The sequence below is a fragment of the Hesperophylax consimilis genome, chromosome 2, assembly GCF_061612785.1.
Source record: "Hesperophylax consimilis isolate HC1 chromosome 2, BYU_Hcon_1.0, whole genome shotgun sequence".
Classification (NCBI taxonomy): domain Eukaryota; kingdom Metazoa; phylum Arthropoda; class Insecta; order Trichoptera; family Limnephilidae; genus Hesperophylax; species Hesperophylax consimilis.
Window position 1 is genome coordinate 28,474,952 of NC_142837.1, and position 15,947 is coordinate 28,490,898.

At 34.1% G+C, this 15,947-nt stretch overlaps 1 protein-coding gene across 1 annotated transcript in view; it reads left to right on the forward strand.

Annotated features, from left to right (window-relative positions):
• Positions 1 to 15,947, forward strand: part of LOC149425878 (uncharacterized) — a 310,068-nt gene that overhangs the window by 226,344 nt on the left and 67,777 nt on the right. The window contains exons 5-6 of the mRNA XM_089643802.1: positions 13,252 to 13,382; positions 14,560 to 14,758. Coding sequence (XP_089499928.1) covers positions 13,252 to 13,382; positions 14,560 to 14,758 — 330 coding nt within the window. The remainder of the gene's footprint in view (positions 1 to 13,251; positions 13,383 to 14,559; positions 14,759 to 15,947) is intronic.

Below are 15,947 nucleotides of genomic sequence, written 5' to 3' on the forward strand. Positions count from 1 at the left end.
CTTTCAACAGTATCTGCAGACAATGAAAAAAAGACAAAATTATGAAAAATATGTTGTCATTGTGTATTAAATACATAATGAAATATTGTAAAATGTCAAATACATTGAATTTGACCGCGGCACACCTGTGTCCCGCTCACGGCACACCAGTGTGCCACGGCACACCGGTTGCGGAGCACTGGTTTATATGTTAACAAATAATTATATTTAAACCCTTACACGTAACGTTAACTATAACCTACCCCTACAGGTTACAACAAAATATTTACTACTCGAAAATGCCACTGAAAGTTACATTTTTTTGTTTTATTCGTTTTTACTGTAAGATCAAATAGCACTCCGAAAAATCAGTTTCAGTCCGTAGCAAAATTTGAGGATAATCGAATGATAACATCAAACAATACTAGTCACTGTAGATTTAAACCCATAGAACTGTGTTGTAGGCGTGTCCCGCGTTCCCGAAGAAAGCTCACTTTTACCTAGACTAGTGGCCTTATACAAAGGCGCCTCTGAGAGTATCTACCTTCCTGAAACATGCCCCAAAACTATATATCTATATGTGTATTTATTTTTTTATTTTTCAAATCAATAAAATAAAATTTACTTTCGCACGCCAGGATTCGAACGACCGATTCGCGACCTCCGGATCGCCAGTCGAAACGAAACATCTTTGAAGAGATTATCAATTCCACGAGTTATTTTTGGGCCTAGGAGTCGATGGCGAAATCAGCTTTATTTCAAATCGGTCGAGATAATGCTGAATTGTTCATGATAATTATTTCGTAGTGCTGACTATGAATTTAGGTTGAAAACAAAACCATAAAAAAATGTATTTTTGACAATGGTACATACCTACTAAATCTTCAAATATGTAAAAAGGTTTATTTGACTGGATAAGAAAATCAGACACTTCTTGACTTTCCTCTTTCCCTTTACTCTTCATTCGGATCCACAAAAATCTCCAAAATCGGATTCTCCTGTAGAAGCACTTGTGAGGTAGCGATTATATGAAAAATATATTGTAAGTTTTGACTTTTTATCGGTCCCCTCAGGCCTCTGGCATATTCTGTCAGAAGGTTGGAGTATTTCCGCTTTGCAACCAAACCCAAATAAGTGGAATATTTGTGAATGTATCTGAAAACGAAAAACTGTTCTTGAAAGGTCATGAAATGCGGTTTGAAATTTTTTATATTTGAAATAAAGTTTTCGAAATGTTTTAATTTATAATGCTAACATAAAAAAGTTTTAAAAATGGCTGACATTACATTATTTCGTCAAAACTTACTGACCGTAAAAAAGCTCACCTTTTATTTTAAAAATTAATTACAAACATTATTGTGATATCAGCTTGTTTTAGTTCAGTAAAAAAATAATTTTTATAATAAATTTTTCTCAAATTACGTTTTATAAAAATAAAAATTGGTGTTTTCTCTTTCTAACACCGCTAAGATCATATTTCTAACCATGAAAGTAAGGGAGACACAATGATTTCTATGAGACCACGTGAGCTGTTCCTAAAAGCGAACAAATTAGTCAGAGGGAACACCTTAATAACATTCTTCAACTTATTTTTATTGGATTGGGACGGTACCGATTTCACCTTATTGCTGGTATTAGTCTGAAGATACCCCTTATAAGCTAAAACCGGTCGGGTCATAAGTTAAAAGGTGGAAGAAAATAATAAAGGTATTGTAATTCATAAAAAAGTTATTATTATAATTTATTTTTTTTAAGAATATTTTCAAAATACATAAACTTTGGCTCTGCTCTTCCTTAAGTCTCTCGGCTTTATATACACAAACAGCCAGAACGAGCCGAAGAGATGCCAGAGTTAAAGAAAATGATTTTTTTAAGATGAGGAAGGCATCTTATATGGTGCTGGCATCGCTGATAGATTTTTCAGTAGAAAAATTTTCAACGTTTTTTTAAATACTAAACTCAAATATTTTTGGTTTTGTGTTTCAGATAAATCTACTCAGAAATAACTGCCATATATTTTTTCCAGGGGCTATGCGGATGATGCTACCAGGGATAGATAAGTTTGTTATGTTTTGATATGTTTTTCAAGAGGTAATTGATATATTCTTTGTTGATAAAGTAACATTTGCTAAATGAAGAAAGAAATAACGCCATGGGATTTGTTCTAAGAACAGTGAAGGAATTTTCATCCCTCTATTCTTTTAAAATTTTCATTGTCTTATTAAGAAGTTATTTGTAAAACATTTCCCTTTTTGATCCCCATACCGTATAGCACATCAAATAAAAATTGAGAGAATTCAACACAATTTTTCATGGTTCATCGATTTCAAAATATCCAGACGCGTTGAACAAATTAATTGTGATAATTTAATGAAATACTTGATTTGACCGACTTATTTTGCAGAAAAACCGTGAGCAATGTGTTACCTTTATACCAATTAGTTAGTTACTTAATGGATGCACCTGAATTAACAAATCTAATAACGTTCCGAGTACTATATCATGACATTAACCTTCAACAGCTGTTCTTTATTTATTCATATAAAACAAATTATTTACTTCGTTTCCCAATCCAAAGGCTGCATATACTTGGAAATAAATTAAATTCTGTTGATATTTTCACTTATTCCATACAAAAATTTAAGTCAGAAATTTGGTATATTGCGTTTCCCTAATACTATTTCATATACCATATTTATACTCTAATTTTTATTTTAACATTTATGTTGCTATTTTCCCTACGCAATTATCAATTCTTGGTTTTTAAATATATTATTATTAACCTTATATTATCCACCATAAGACCATTACCCACTGAGCCATATATTTATTATTAGTTTATTCCCTTATTCTTGGAAACTCACGCGTGTAAGCCAAATTTTCGAACCTGATATAAATAATTTCAATTTAAAAAGAGCTGTAGCCATAATGTCAACAATACCAAAAATGTTTGAAATTATTACTTATAAGAAAATACATGAACGAATTATGCCTCTTCTATTGGAAAACCAACACGGTTTTATACCAAAAAAATCCACAGTGTCTAATTTGCTGACATTTTCGCGATTAATCAAACTGGACCCAAAATGTTCAAACTTGGCTTCGATCAACCAATACTTATCTTTTTCGCCTCCTATTTGAAATCTGTATTATTAAATGGACATAAGTCAAAAAATTCCCTGCGCTCTAAGGCATTCCCCAGGGGTCAAACCTTGGTCCTCTATTTTTCCTCATACTCATAGACGACATCAAAGTCTGCGTAAAATAAGTAAGATGACTTTTATTTGTGGATGACCTCAAACATATGATGTAAATGATATCTTACCAAAACTGCTTGCAAATGCAATCTGAGTTTGATGACGTAGCATGTTCAGAAAAAAACCAGTTTTGATTTTTATATAAAATGACCTATACCCGCTCAACGCTATAAGTCCATAGTTTTTTAATACACCATTAAAGGGTAAACATTATGCCGAGTCAATAGCGTTAAAGATCTCGGTATCGTCTTTGATACCAAACTGATATTCTCGGATCACTCAATACCGCTCACTCCAGCTTGCTACAAACTCCAGGGGTTTATTATCAGAACATGTAAAAAGTTTAGACCCGGATGCAATGATCGCCATAAAAATAATAATAATATAGAAAAAATAAGAAAATACACAGATTTAGGAAATGAAATAAAAAGAATTTGGCATTCTCAGACTATAAAAATATTACCATTCGTTATTTCGGCTACTGGCATTATACCTAGCTATCTCATTAAAAATTTAGGCATATTAGATCTATCAAAAAATTTATATAAAAAGTTGCGAAATTCGGTCATTTTGAATACATGTAGGATAACGGAATCAATATTTATGTTGAGGGATCAGTAGGATTTATAGGCCCTGTTAGGAGTTCTACCGAGCCGAACCCTCTGATATGAAAATATCTGGAGTCGGTGAATTATTTTCCCATTTGATCTCTGGTGAGTTGACGTGTTGTTCTTGTATTGTTTTGTATTTATTTTTCTTATATAATGCACTTGCATAGTGATGATTGACTAGATGATCATTTGTGGAAAAGTGAGTGAAATGGTTTAGTTTTTCCTATGGGGAAGATTTAACCCGGACATAAAATCGGAAGTTATAAATTAAATATATCACTTTTGTGTCATTTCTCTTCAAGTGCGCTTCACAATAACCAACATAAAAATTGTAATTTAGTGTTAGTTGTCATGTTCTTAAAATTATTTCTAAATGGAACCCCACCCAATATAGATCAAATAATATAAACCAAAATGTACAGTATGTACAAAGCGATGACAAAAGAAAGAATAACAATAACTGTGCTTTTATAGCACAGGATAAAACAATAATATTAACACTAAAATATAATATAAAACAGGAAGCAGTTTGCGCTCAGAAATGAAAATAAGTAGACATTTTAAAAAGTACAATAAGCAGGCAATATAAACCAAACAATTACCGGAAGTTTGAAAATATGGCTTACCATAAAATATTGAAAATAAGTTAGGATTTATGAATCGTAGGACTTTTTTAAATAATTTTGTTATTAAAGCCCGTTTAAGTTCATCCAAATACTGGAGATTAGTAAGAGCTGAAGAAAGTTTATTCCAAATGACAAGTTATACGAACAGAGCGTTCATAGTAAGCAGCTCCATTTGACCTAGAAAGTTCGATTAGACGATTACTAACATCTAAATCTGCTGACCTTAGAGAAGTCTATCGCTTAAGTTTTGTCGGACACATAGTTCATATATATAGGCTGGCGCCATTCCTTACAATGCTTTGAAGGTCATAAAGCAGATCCTAAACTCTATTCATTCAGGGCATCGAAACCAATGAAGGCGATTCCTTATAAGTGGAGTTATACGACAATACTTAGATTCACCAAAAATTGTTCTCTCCGCAGCATTAAAAACTGACTGGATTCTATTGATGTGTTTCTGAGGTAAGCCGGCATATGCACTATTGCAATAGTCTATAGGTGAGACGATGAACGAATTTATGAATGACTTTGCTGAATCGGAGGCTTTAAATGGAAAAAAAGCTAGGACTCACAGCTTTTGAAATTTGCGATTCCATAGAAGGATTATTATCCGTAGTGAAACCCAGAAAATGTTTTTTTTTTTTTTTTTTTTTTTTTCGTGAAGCCATAGGTACAAATACCGTCTTTGTCGGATTAAGTTTAAGTTTATTGACACACACCCAACTTGAGACCTCGTTTGTAAGGACGTCCGGTGAACAAAACTTGAAAATCAAAAGATCATCATGATTCAAAGCCAGCTGAGCAGAATGAGTTGTTCAAGACAATTTGTATAAACAATGAAGAGAATGGGACCCAGGACAGAACCTCAAATTCGTTGGGAGTTTCGGGTAATGTACGTTTATTAAATGTTACTGGGGGTACTCGTCCAGACAGGTACGATGTCATCCACTATAGTAATTTACCTCGATCGCCGAATTCGGTTTCATGCACATTTAATAAAATACTATAATCTATTGTGTCAAATAACGCACTCGTGTCAAGAACACATACCAAACTAACCACCAACTAACAACTTAGTTGCTTCCATTCCGATGATCAAGTCTGAAATTCTCCGCAAAAGAACAGTTTCCATTGAATGAAAACGTCGAAAGGCGGATTGATTTTTGGCAAAGAGACCAGCGTAGTTCAAATACCCCACTTAAATTATCCGGGATATATATATTTTTTTATTATTTATTTCTATATAATATTTACAGTGTTCACATCATTATTTATATTTGTAGATGATACATTTCAAACTTATAACTATAATATGTTTTGTGTAAGGTAGGTTTGAGAAGGTGAAACTGTATATGATTAATATTGTATGTTTCGTGAACACCTCACTAGGAGAACCTGTGCTGAGGTGTTTACGTGGTTATGTATAGGTGTGACAAGTATTTATGTGTTGTAGAAGAAAGTTTTTATTGTTTACAAGTTTTAATTTTAATTATTATTTTTTTTTTTGGTTTTTGTAAATTGAATATTCATAAAATTTTAATAGTTTTTGTAAATTGAATATTTATAATAAATATGTAAAAAAAAGAAGTTATTAAGTGCATATATTTGTATTGTAAGTGTGAGTATAGTTGGTAAAATCTCAAAAAACGTGTTTATTTATTATACACTTTTTATGGTTTAGTTATGTTTGGTTTGGAGTTATTATGTTTTGAAAAAATAAAATATCTTAGTTTTAGATCCAGGCTGTGATATGTTTTTTGTGATTTTTCGCGGATGTATTTGCAGTTAGTAGTTGCTTCAGAGTAATGGGCATACAATTAAACAGTTTAGTACCGTAGTATTGAAAGTGTCTTTGTCCGTGTGTGGTGTGTGTTATCGGTATGTTTAGTGTTTTATTTGTTAAGGATCTGGTTTTTAACGAAGTTTTTGGTTGAATTGGAAATCTGGAGTTTTTGTTGGAGGAGGTGTAGTAATGCAGATTTGGCATAAAGTTGTTTTATTGACAAGACTTCTAATGTTTTGTAAATTTCGCTTGATTCTGTGACGAATGGTACTTTTAGGATTATTTTAATTTTGAATTTTTTGGATTGGGTCAATTGTCATTCTTGTAGCACTTCCCCAAGCTAGTATTCTATATATGGCAATGGATTGACACAGTGCAAAATATATGGATCTGAGTATTGTTAGAGGGAAAATGTTTTTGATGGACTTCATTAGGTACATGACTCGTTTTAGTTTATTAGTGATGAAATTAATATGGTCAGTCTAGCGTAAGTGTGTATCAATAATAACCCCTAGGTATTTTATTTGTTTTACCCTTTCTAAACGTTCGCATTGGCAATTAAATGAAGTTTGTTCACAGTCATGTAGTAAAAGGTCTATGTTAGTTAGAGATTGGCCTCTTTGTGTTATACTGTGTGTGATGTATTTTGTTTTAATTGTATTAATGGTAAGAGTATTACTGTTTAGCCATTTTTTTACAATGGATAAACTTTTTTCGGCTATTATAAATACTTCTTTCCATGTGGCTGCTTGACACATAAGAACTGTATCATCAGCGAAGGTCACGATTATAGAATTCTATTCTAGCCAGAAAGTTTGGTATTGATAACAAACCGTTCAGAAGCTTATAAGCCATCAGCAGTAATGCGGCATCCCTCCTAGAACTAATTAAACAACAATTTATTTAATATAAAGCACACAATTGTATCTTCAGATTATGAAAGACATTCAGAACGCTTTACTTAAACAAATTTATCTACAAATGTTGTTGTTCAAGATTAAAAATAATTGAAATGTCGTTAAACTCGAAGAAATGTCGTTTATCATCGGATTAAAATCTCAAACAGAAAGTCCACCGATATCTTTATCCAGTTCCTGTTTCTTATTTTGGTGGTTTATAAACAACAATATCTCTAAAAGTCTCCAGTCTTCTTTCGGAAAGGTTGAGTAAGATTAATGATCACATGTTTACAAGGACTTTAACGCCCGTCGGGAGGCCGCGAGATCGCTCCGGCTAAATTTTCACAAAAACTTAGCGCTGAAAAGAAATTTGGGCGTGCTATATTGGACATCTGGGAAACAAAATATAAATGAAGCCGCCAGTTTTAAGCTTGAGTATCTAAAAAATAATGTATTTTAGACGAAAAGTTTTATGAAAATGAAACACTGTGGTACTCTTTTTTCAATATATTTTTTACATGTCGAGGACCATATAATCAGCAACAGTTCAATTTAGTTCATACTTAAAAGAACTTAAAAATAATGTGTTTAATGTTATCATGTTTAATTTGAAGAACTACGTTTTATTTTTTGTATTTTTTAAATATTATTTATTGATGTTAATAATTCTTCACAAAATCATTTAGTAAGGTCACGCTTCATTTAAAAAGAAATTGGTTATTTTCATGTAATAATGTTGTCATTGAATTAATAAAAAAATCTGTTTATTTTGAAACAAATTCTGTTGTGTAATTTTTATTATGCACAAAAGATTTTTCAAACTGTCGTGAAGCAACTTACTTACGATATATTTAAATTACTTGTTCATAAATTCTTATCTAATTGCATTTATTTTTATTGCCAGCGTCTTTATTGATTTCCGAGATTAATAATTGCAGATAATTGAACAATCGAAGCAATACCTAGTAAATCATGGGGAATTATTAATCTTTGAAATCAATAAAGGCATTGTAAACGGCAATGTAATAACATAAAAGCAATTTGAATTTCATTATAAGAACCCGTAAAGACGTAATATAAATAGCAGTGGCAGTCCGTGAATATTCAGTGAGCTGGAGTAGTATGATTAACATTATTGATGTTGTTGTAGTAATTTTTCATTTGTTTCAAGATTTTTGTACAAAATTTTTAAATTATGAATAAATTATTATTTTCCAGCTACAATGGCATAATTACTGAAAAAATTTCAATCTTACCACTTTAGCTCCCAGAAAAGTCACGGACCGCTACTGATAAATAGATCGTCTATAAGTGGTTTTGCCGCAGTTTACTAATGCCTTCGGAAGGTGAAACAGCTGTGACGCGTAATGATTATTGAACAATATAACTTGTTTTTAAAAAACTGTTTTTTTTTCATAAACCATTTTATAATTTTTCGTGCATATATACCGATAGATATTTTCAACTATTATATCCTACATACTCGTCCTTGTAACCCTGTCACCAGGAGAGGAAAGGTTCGACAGTACAATTTCTACACCGCCGCTGTAAAGTTGCATTAAAATAAATCCGGCTCGAAGGACCAGTGATTCAATAGCTCTTGGAAATAACCGGATAATTTCTTCCATGAATATTGTGTAGCAAAAAGGGAACGAACGGGATCTATAAGAGGATGCCACCAGAATAATAAAAGTCCTACCTTGGTTATGGTGTCTCCAATGTTCCTCTTGGCCAGCACGTAAAGAAACTCGCGGCAAAATTGCACTTTTTAATGTAACCTTACAGCGGCGGTGTAGAAATTTTTCCTTTCCTCTCCTGGTGACAGGGTTACAAGGACGGGTAAGTAGGATATAATAATTGAAAATATCTATCGGTATATATGCCCGAACAATAATATTTTAGTAAATATAAAAAAAATCGTATTTACAAACTCTTCTGCTTTTCCATCTCTTTGACGAAACTTATTCGAGGCTTGATTCATAAAAAAATGATAACAAAAATAATCTTCAAGAAGAACTCGCTTTTTTCAGAACGCAGTGCAATTATTTATTACATTTCACAACCATTAATGTGAATTATTCTTAGTAGAATATCCTTCGCAGATCCCAACTCCATTTCTTATCCTTTAAAATCTATTGCCGGATTTCCAGTGGGATGACCAGATGTTTCTAAAAACCTTCGGAGGCTTTAGATTAGAGGCTTTAGGGAACGAAGGCTTCAAGGCTGTCGAGGTCCATCGCTTAATAAATTAATTTATGGCTCACCCCAAGCAGGCTCGTTTATGCTAAACATGTTTTTGATATGAAATATGTCATAACATGTTTTCTTCACAAAATGTCCATAATAAATCATATCCTTTATATCAAAATTATAACATTTAATCACTGGTAATTATTACGTTGTTAATGGTTAAAAAATGAACATCATAATTTGAAATAGTTTATTTTGACACATAATTTTATTCATCTATTTAACTTTTAAATAGATTCTTTTATACGTTGCGCATTCAACGAGCTTTTTTAAAAAAGCTTATTCGTTCCAAGCAAACATACCATTTTTTATTTTTTTTAAATCTGCTCTTCTCAAAGAGAATCTTAATTTTGTCTCCTTTAGGAAGACATTAACACCGAAAGCATTACGTTAGCCGTTTTTTTCATCGCAGTGGCAATTTGCAAGTCATCTTAAAGCTGTATATTTCAAGATAAAACATGAAAAGGACCATAAAAGAACTAAAGAAGACTAAGGCATTTGTTACGAAATACTGTTTTAAAATTATCTCCATACAGGAGGTCTTGGGGAACATATTTTTTCTCGGGGCCTGTGTTATCTTTGGGATGCTATGTGAAGAAGGTTCGATTCCTAGTTGTGACTCACATTTTTTTCTGTGTCTTATTTTGTTTCATGTTTCGTTCAGATTTGTTAGTATTATGTTTTACTTCGATTTTAAGAAGGGCAAATGCGGGTGATTCCGTTAATGGAGGACTGAACGCCGTTGGCGCTAACAAAAAATTGTCCAAAGAAGCGACGTTAGCAGTCCACAACGGAGTGCTGGTACCTACCCTGATGTATGGAAGTGAGGCATGGAACTGACAAAAAAAGGATGAAAGTTGATAAAATGCTGTTGAAATGAGATCCCTGAGACGTATGGGTGGTAAAACCATGTTTAATCGTGTGAGGAATGTGAAGATCCGCAAAGAGTGCAAGGCTGATGTAAGCGTAATGAGTAAGATTAAGAAAGGGACGCTTAGATGGTTTGGGCATACAGAGCGAATGAGCGAAGATAGGAGTGTAAGGAGGATATATGATGCAAATGCGAATGGTAGCAGATGTCGGGGACGCCCGAGGAAGACATGGCACGATCGAGTGAATCAGATACTCGAGTCGGGCCATGTCAAGAGTCAGAATAATAGAATAGTATGTATGAGACGATGTATGAATGTGAATGAGGCAAGAAGTGTGTGCCAAGACCGAGTTGTTTGGCGGTCCGTCCTCTCTGCCTACCCTTGCGGAGAAACAGCGTGATGGTTAGTTTGTTAGTTAGTAAGATTTAAACAACGGAACACATCGTAGAAGAATGTTCCCTCCCCAGTTTCGTGGAGGCACATCTGTGCTGAAACATATGAATCTCAGTGCCGTCGACTGACTGAATAACCTCAACATACCACTCTAACCTCTACTTACTCTTCTCCACCATACAAAGAAAAATCCCCCTTCTTGATGTCGCGGAGGCACCAACTCGTCTCCACCATACAAAGAAAAATCCCCCTTCTTGATGTCGCGGAGGCACCAACTCGTCTCCACCATACAAAGAAAAATCCCCCTTCTTGATGTCGCGGAGGCACCAACTCGTCTCCACCATACAAAGAAAAATCCCCCTTCTTGATGTCGCGGAGGCACCAACTCGTCTCCACCATACAAAGAAAAACCCCCCTTCTTGATGTCGCGGAGGCACCAACTCGTCTCCACCATACAAAGAAAAATCCCCCTTCTTGATGTCGCGGAGGCACCAACTCGTCTCCACCATACAAAGAAAAATCCCCCTTCTTGATGTCGCGGAGGCACCAACTCGTCTCCACCATACAAAGAAAAATCCCCCTCCTTGGTTTCGTGGAGGCACATACGTGCTGAACCATATGAATCCTGGTGCTGTCGAATGACTGAATAACCTCAACATTCCATCCTGACCTCCACCAACTCTTCCTCACCAAACGAAGAAGAAAACCATAGTGACAATGACAATGGACAGTTATTCCAGTGACATAAGTTCTGTAGCCTTACGTTATGGGGTGATATTTGATCACGTCTTCTATCAGTCCATGCAAGGAAAACGAGTTTGTTTTAATGTCTTATCTAAAATATATAATTTCTTAATTTAGCCCAAACGATAAAGAACGTCAACACTTGTCATCATATATATCTGCGGCATTTAGGGAATAAATCTTTAGGTCTAGAACATTGATTCATAAAGAAAAACTTATAATAAAATATTAAAAAATGATTTGCATTCTGCTGAATGCTGGGTGTTTAAAGATTGTTGCGTTTCTAAATAAACATTTCATGATCGCACTGCGTCAACTACAGTTATAAAAACTGAAAAACTAAGCGAAAAGAAGCAAAGAGAACCGAAAAAACGCTAATTATCTCGCTGCTTGAACACAAACTGTTTATGGATGCAAAATAACAGTGCAAAACTGTTTACGGAGTCAGAATTTGATTAAGGGGATACGGAAGGACTTCCTGCCATTACATTTTATTTAGTCGTTATTGGATGGGAGGCAATACCAAGCGGCCATAAAACCTAAGAGGCAATTATACACGAGCAATATTTTACGATAAAAATATAAAATGATGGGAAAAAGAAACTAACCGATTATCTTTTGATAAAAGAATAAAGTTGTGATTTTTCTCGTTTGGAATGGTAAGGTTTTATTTTATTGCATCTTACAGTTTTTTTGTTGTGTTGTTTTTCCGAATACTGTAATAAAAATAACAATAAATTTACTAAGCGCTATTTAGTAATACTTGCCCTCGCGTTCTTTTTGTACGGTTTTGGTATGATATTATGAAATTAGGTCTATACAACCATATTTTATTTAAAATCGTAAATCCTCTGAGCATTACGGAAATTGTCTGTTCCAAACATTTAATAGTAAATTTTGTTAATATTATATAACCAAAACCGTTTAACAAGGGTTGAGATGGTTTTGGTTAAGGTAGTAAAGAAATGACTATTACGTCAGGTTATAGAGAGAAAAGGTACACTGAAGAAAGATACATTGTGCTAAGAGAGGAGAAAGAAGGAAAACATGAGCATTTACCGGGAAAATGTTGTTTCTGTCACTAACCAACCTCACTCCAATATCTTCAAGCACTCTTCCAGTTGCAAAGAAAAATTTACGTTTGGGGGTGCTATAATTCTACTTTTTCCACTCTTACGATATGTTTTATTTATGTCAAAACAATATCATAATTGAACTGCACCTATTTACTAGAAAAAACAGAGAAGCGGATTATAGGCAACTTTTTTAAGAAAAGTTTTTTATTATTAACGTCTATTTATAGAGATCGTTTATCGTCCACCATGCTTGGAATTTATGTGTATTGTGCAGGAAACTTTTCATGAGTAATTTGATGAAGTATGTTGAAATAAATTAAGATAATAATATAAAACAATTAAATATTAAGAAATTAAATTAAAAAATACGAGAATGGTACAATTTCAGCACAATTAAAACAACAATAATTATCAAAGAAATTTGTTAATATGCTACTAATCACACATAATTTTTATTTTTTAATACTAAACTTTATTAGATATTTAATGCAATAATAAAGAAAATTATTTAATACTCAGTAACTTTCGAATACTCGATAATAATGCTCACTGAATTGTCCAATAATGATAATATGCTCACTGAATTGCGGATGCGGTGGTCGAATAATGATAATATTGCTCACTGAATTGCAGATGCGGTGGTCGAATAATGATAATATTGCTCACTGAATTGCAGATGCGGTGGTCGAATAGTGATAATAATGCTCACTGAATTGCGGATGCGATGATCGAATAATGATAATAATAAAACATTGTTTCAGCACCGGAAGTATCCATCGTAGACGAGTCCGGCGCTCCTCTACGCGAGCAGTACTACGAGATTGGCTCCACGCTGTACCTACGCTGCATGGTGCGCGGGGGGCTTACAGTCAGTGGAACCAACGCTGCTACGGTAACTATGCAGTGTTTTGCTTCATTTGGTGACTTAGGTGAATGACTACCGCTTTTGAGTATGTAAACAATTTTAGGAGTCATGGATACATTTTAGTATATTTCCAAAACAGCCTTAACGAATATTATCCAAAAAAAAATTGTCACAAATTATTGCAATTTTCGAAGCAATAACGGAGTAAATGAGAATTTAAAAAATCATTTAAAACACAGTGGAACATGAAAACGCTTTATATAAAATTTACTTAAAATGAGTGGGACAAATGATTTATCCATGATAGTTATGATTGTTTTCAAAACCAAATTAATTTTGACTTACAAAGGAAAACGTTTATATCTAAAAGTAGTTAACTTGTTAAAGCTCGTTGTGTGCGTAAGTATTGTTCCCTTAACATTGTCAGGTATTACAGTATGTTCAAAATTAAAGTAATAAAATAAGTCTTTGAAGTTTAATAAAGTTATTAGGTTTTTGATAACATATTTAAATATTAACATTTTTGTGTTGCTGTTTAAACCATTTATAAAGTTTTGTATACCTTTTGCTTATTTTTATCAACTTACTTAACTTTAAGCATATTCAGAAATTAGGACGGTATTTTTCTTTTTTAACAGGGAAAGGAAAGGAAGGATAAGAAAGGCAATTATATTGGTTATTTAGGCTTTAGGTTTTGCTAGGTTTTATGAATTCAATTAGAAACCCGTTGAAAAACTGTTTTCAAGCACGGGAATTCATTGCAATTGTATTATATTAATTACTTAAATAATAACGTATTTTTGTGACCCTCCGTGGTCTAGGGTTGAGCTATCAAACTGGAGGTCGTGGGTTCAAATTCCGACATGCGCAAGTAATTTTTATTTTATTTATTTGTGTTATTTCACAATTTACTCGTTTAAAATAATATGTAGTATATTTGCGGCTCGTTCCAGAGTGAAAGATACTCTCAGTATTGCCCTGCTGTAAGACCACTGTTCAGATTTGAAACATTGCTTGAAATGGTTTTGGAAAATCATTTGCCGACGACAAGTTATTTCCCTTATAGGTACCTTACTGCAGTGTGCATATTTTTTTTTATTGGAGAGGAGCGAACTAACCTGGGTATTCGTAAGAAAACAAAATACAATAAAAAATTAAACGTTCTATGGGCAGGTGCAAAATAAAAATATAAATGTTTTTGCAGGTTTGGTGGCTCCACGGACAGCGAGCGCTTCACCGCGACGCCACCCGCGGCGGCGTCGCGGTTAAGACGGAAGCCGGGCGTCGGGGGTCTGCCGAGAGCACGCTCAGGGTCAGCAAGCTAGGGCCCTCTGACGCGGGGAACTACACTTGCGCCCTGCCTCCTGCGAGGGCCTACACGGTGCTGGTTCACGTCTTGAATGGTAAGAAAATTTCATTATAATACTAGATAATTCAATTTTCCCATAACTTATAAATGGGGAACTCCAATAATTATTACAATTTTATTTTGTTTGATGCTTATTTACACCCTTTTATTTTGATTTTGATGATGCGGTGCTAATTGCTAACAGAAGATATACAGTCTTTCGTGTCTAGGATTAACGAAGTATGTATGAAAAATGAGTAAATGATGATTGTAAGTAAGTCTAAATTCATGGTGTTTGAAAGAGAGAGTACGAAAACAGTGTACAATGTAGTTGTAAATGATGAATAGTAGAATCAGGTGGATGAACTTGTGTATTTGGGAAGTATCTTTACGAGAGATGGGAAGGCTGACAGAGATTTTGAAAGAAAGGTAATTGAAGGTAACCCCATTAATGTAGGACTAAACGCGGTTGGCGCTAACAAAAAATTATCCATAGAAGCTCAGTCCACAATGGAGTGCTAGTACCTACCTTGGCGTATGGCATTGAGGCGTGAAACTGGCATAGGAGGGATGAAAGTAGATTTAGTGCGGTAGAAATGAGATCCCTGATGCGTACGTGTGGTAAAACTAAGTATGATCGTTTGAGAAATACGGACATCCGCAGAAAATGCAAAACGCTTAGATGGGCATTGGGCATGTAGAGCAAATGAATGGAGAAAAGAGTGTAAGCAAAATATATGACGCAAATGTGAATGGTAGAAGACGTGGGAGACACCCGATGAAGACATGGCACGATCAAGTCAATCAGATACTGGAGTCAGGCCATGTCAAGGGTCAGAATAATATAAGGGTATGCATTAGAAGATGTATGAATGTAAATAAGGCAAGAAGTGAGTGCCATGACTGAGTTGTTTGGCAGTCCGTTCTCTCTGCCTACCGTTGCAGGAAAACGGCCATATGGTTAATTACTTATTTTAATTTATCTGTCAAAATGTGAATTCTGTGAGCATGTATACAAAACCTAAATGGAATGGACTGAAGAAGTAATTTACCGGAAGGAAGTTTACACAAACACATGTGCCCACCTCCCATGTTCAAATATTGTCCAGTCACATCAGTTAAGGTGGGCGGTCGCTTTCGGCATACAAATTAATGTTTGCCGGAAACAGAATGATTTTCCCGACAGAAAACATCGAAACACTTCGTACTAAGGATTTTTCAGATGGTAAAAAAAGTAAAATGGA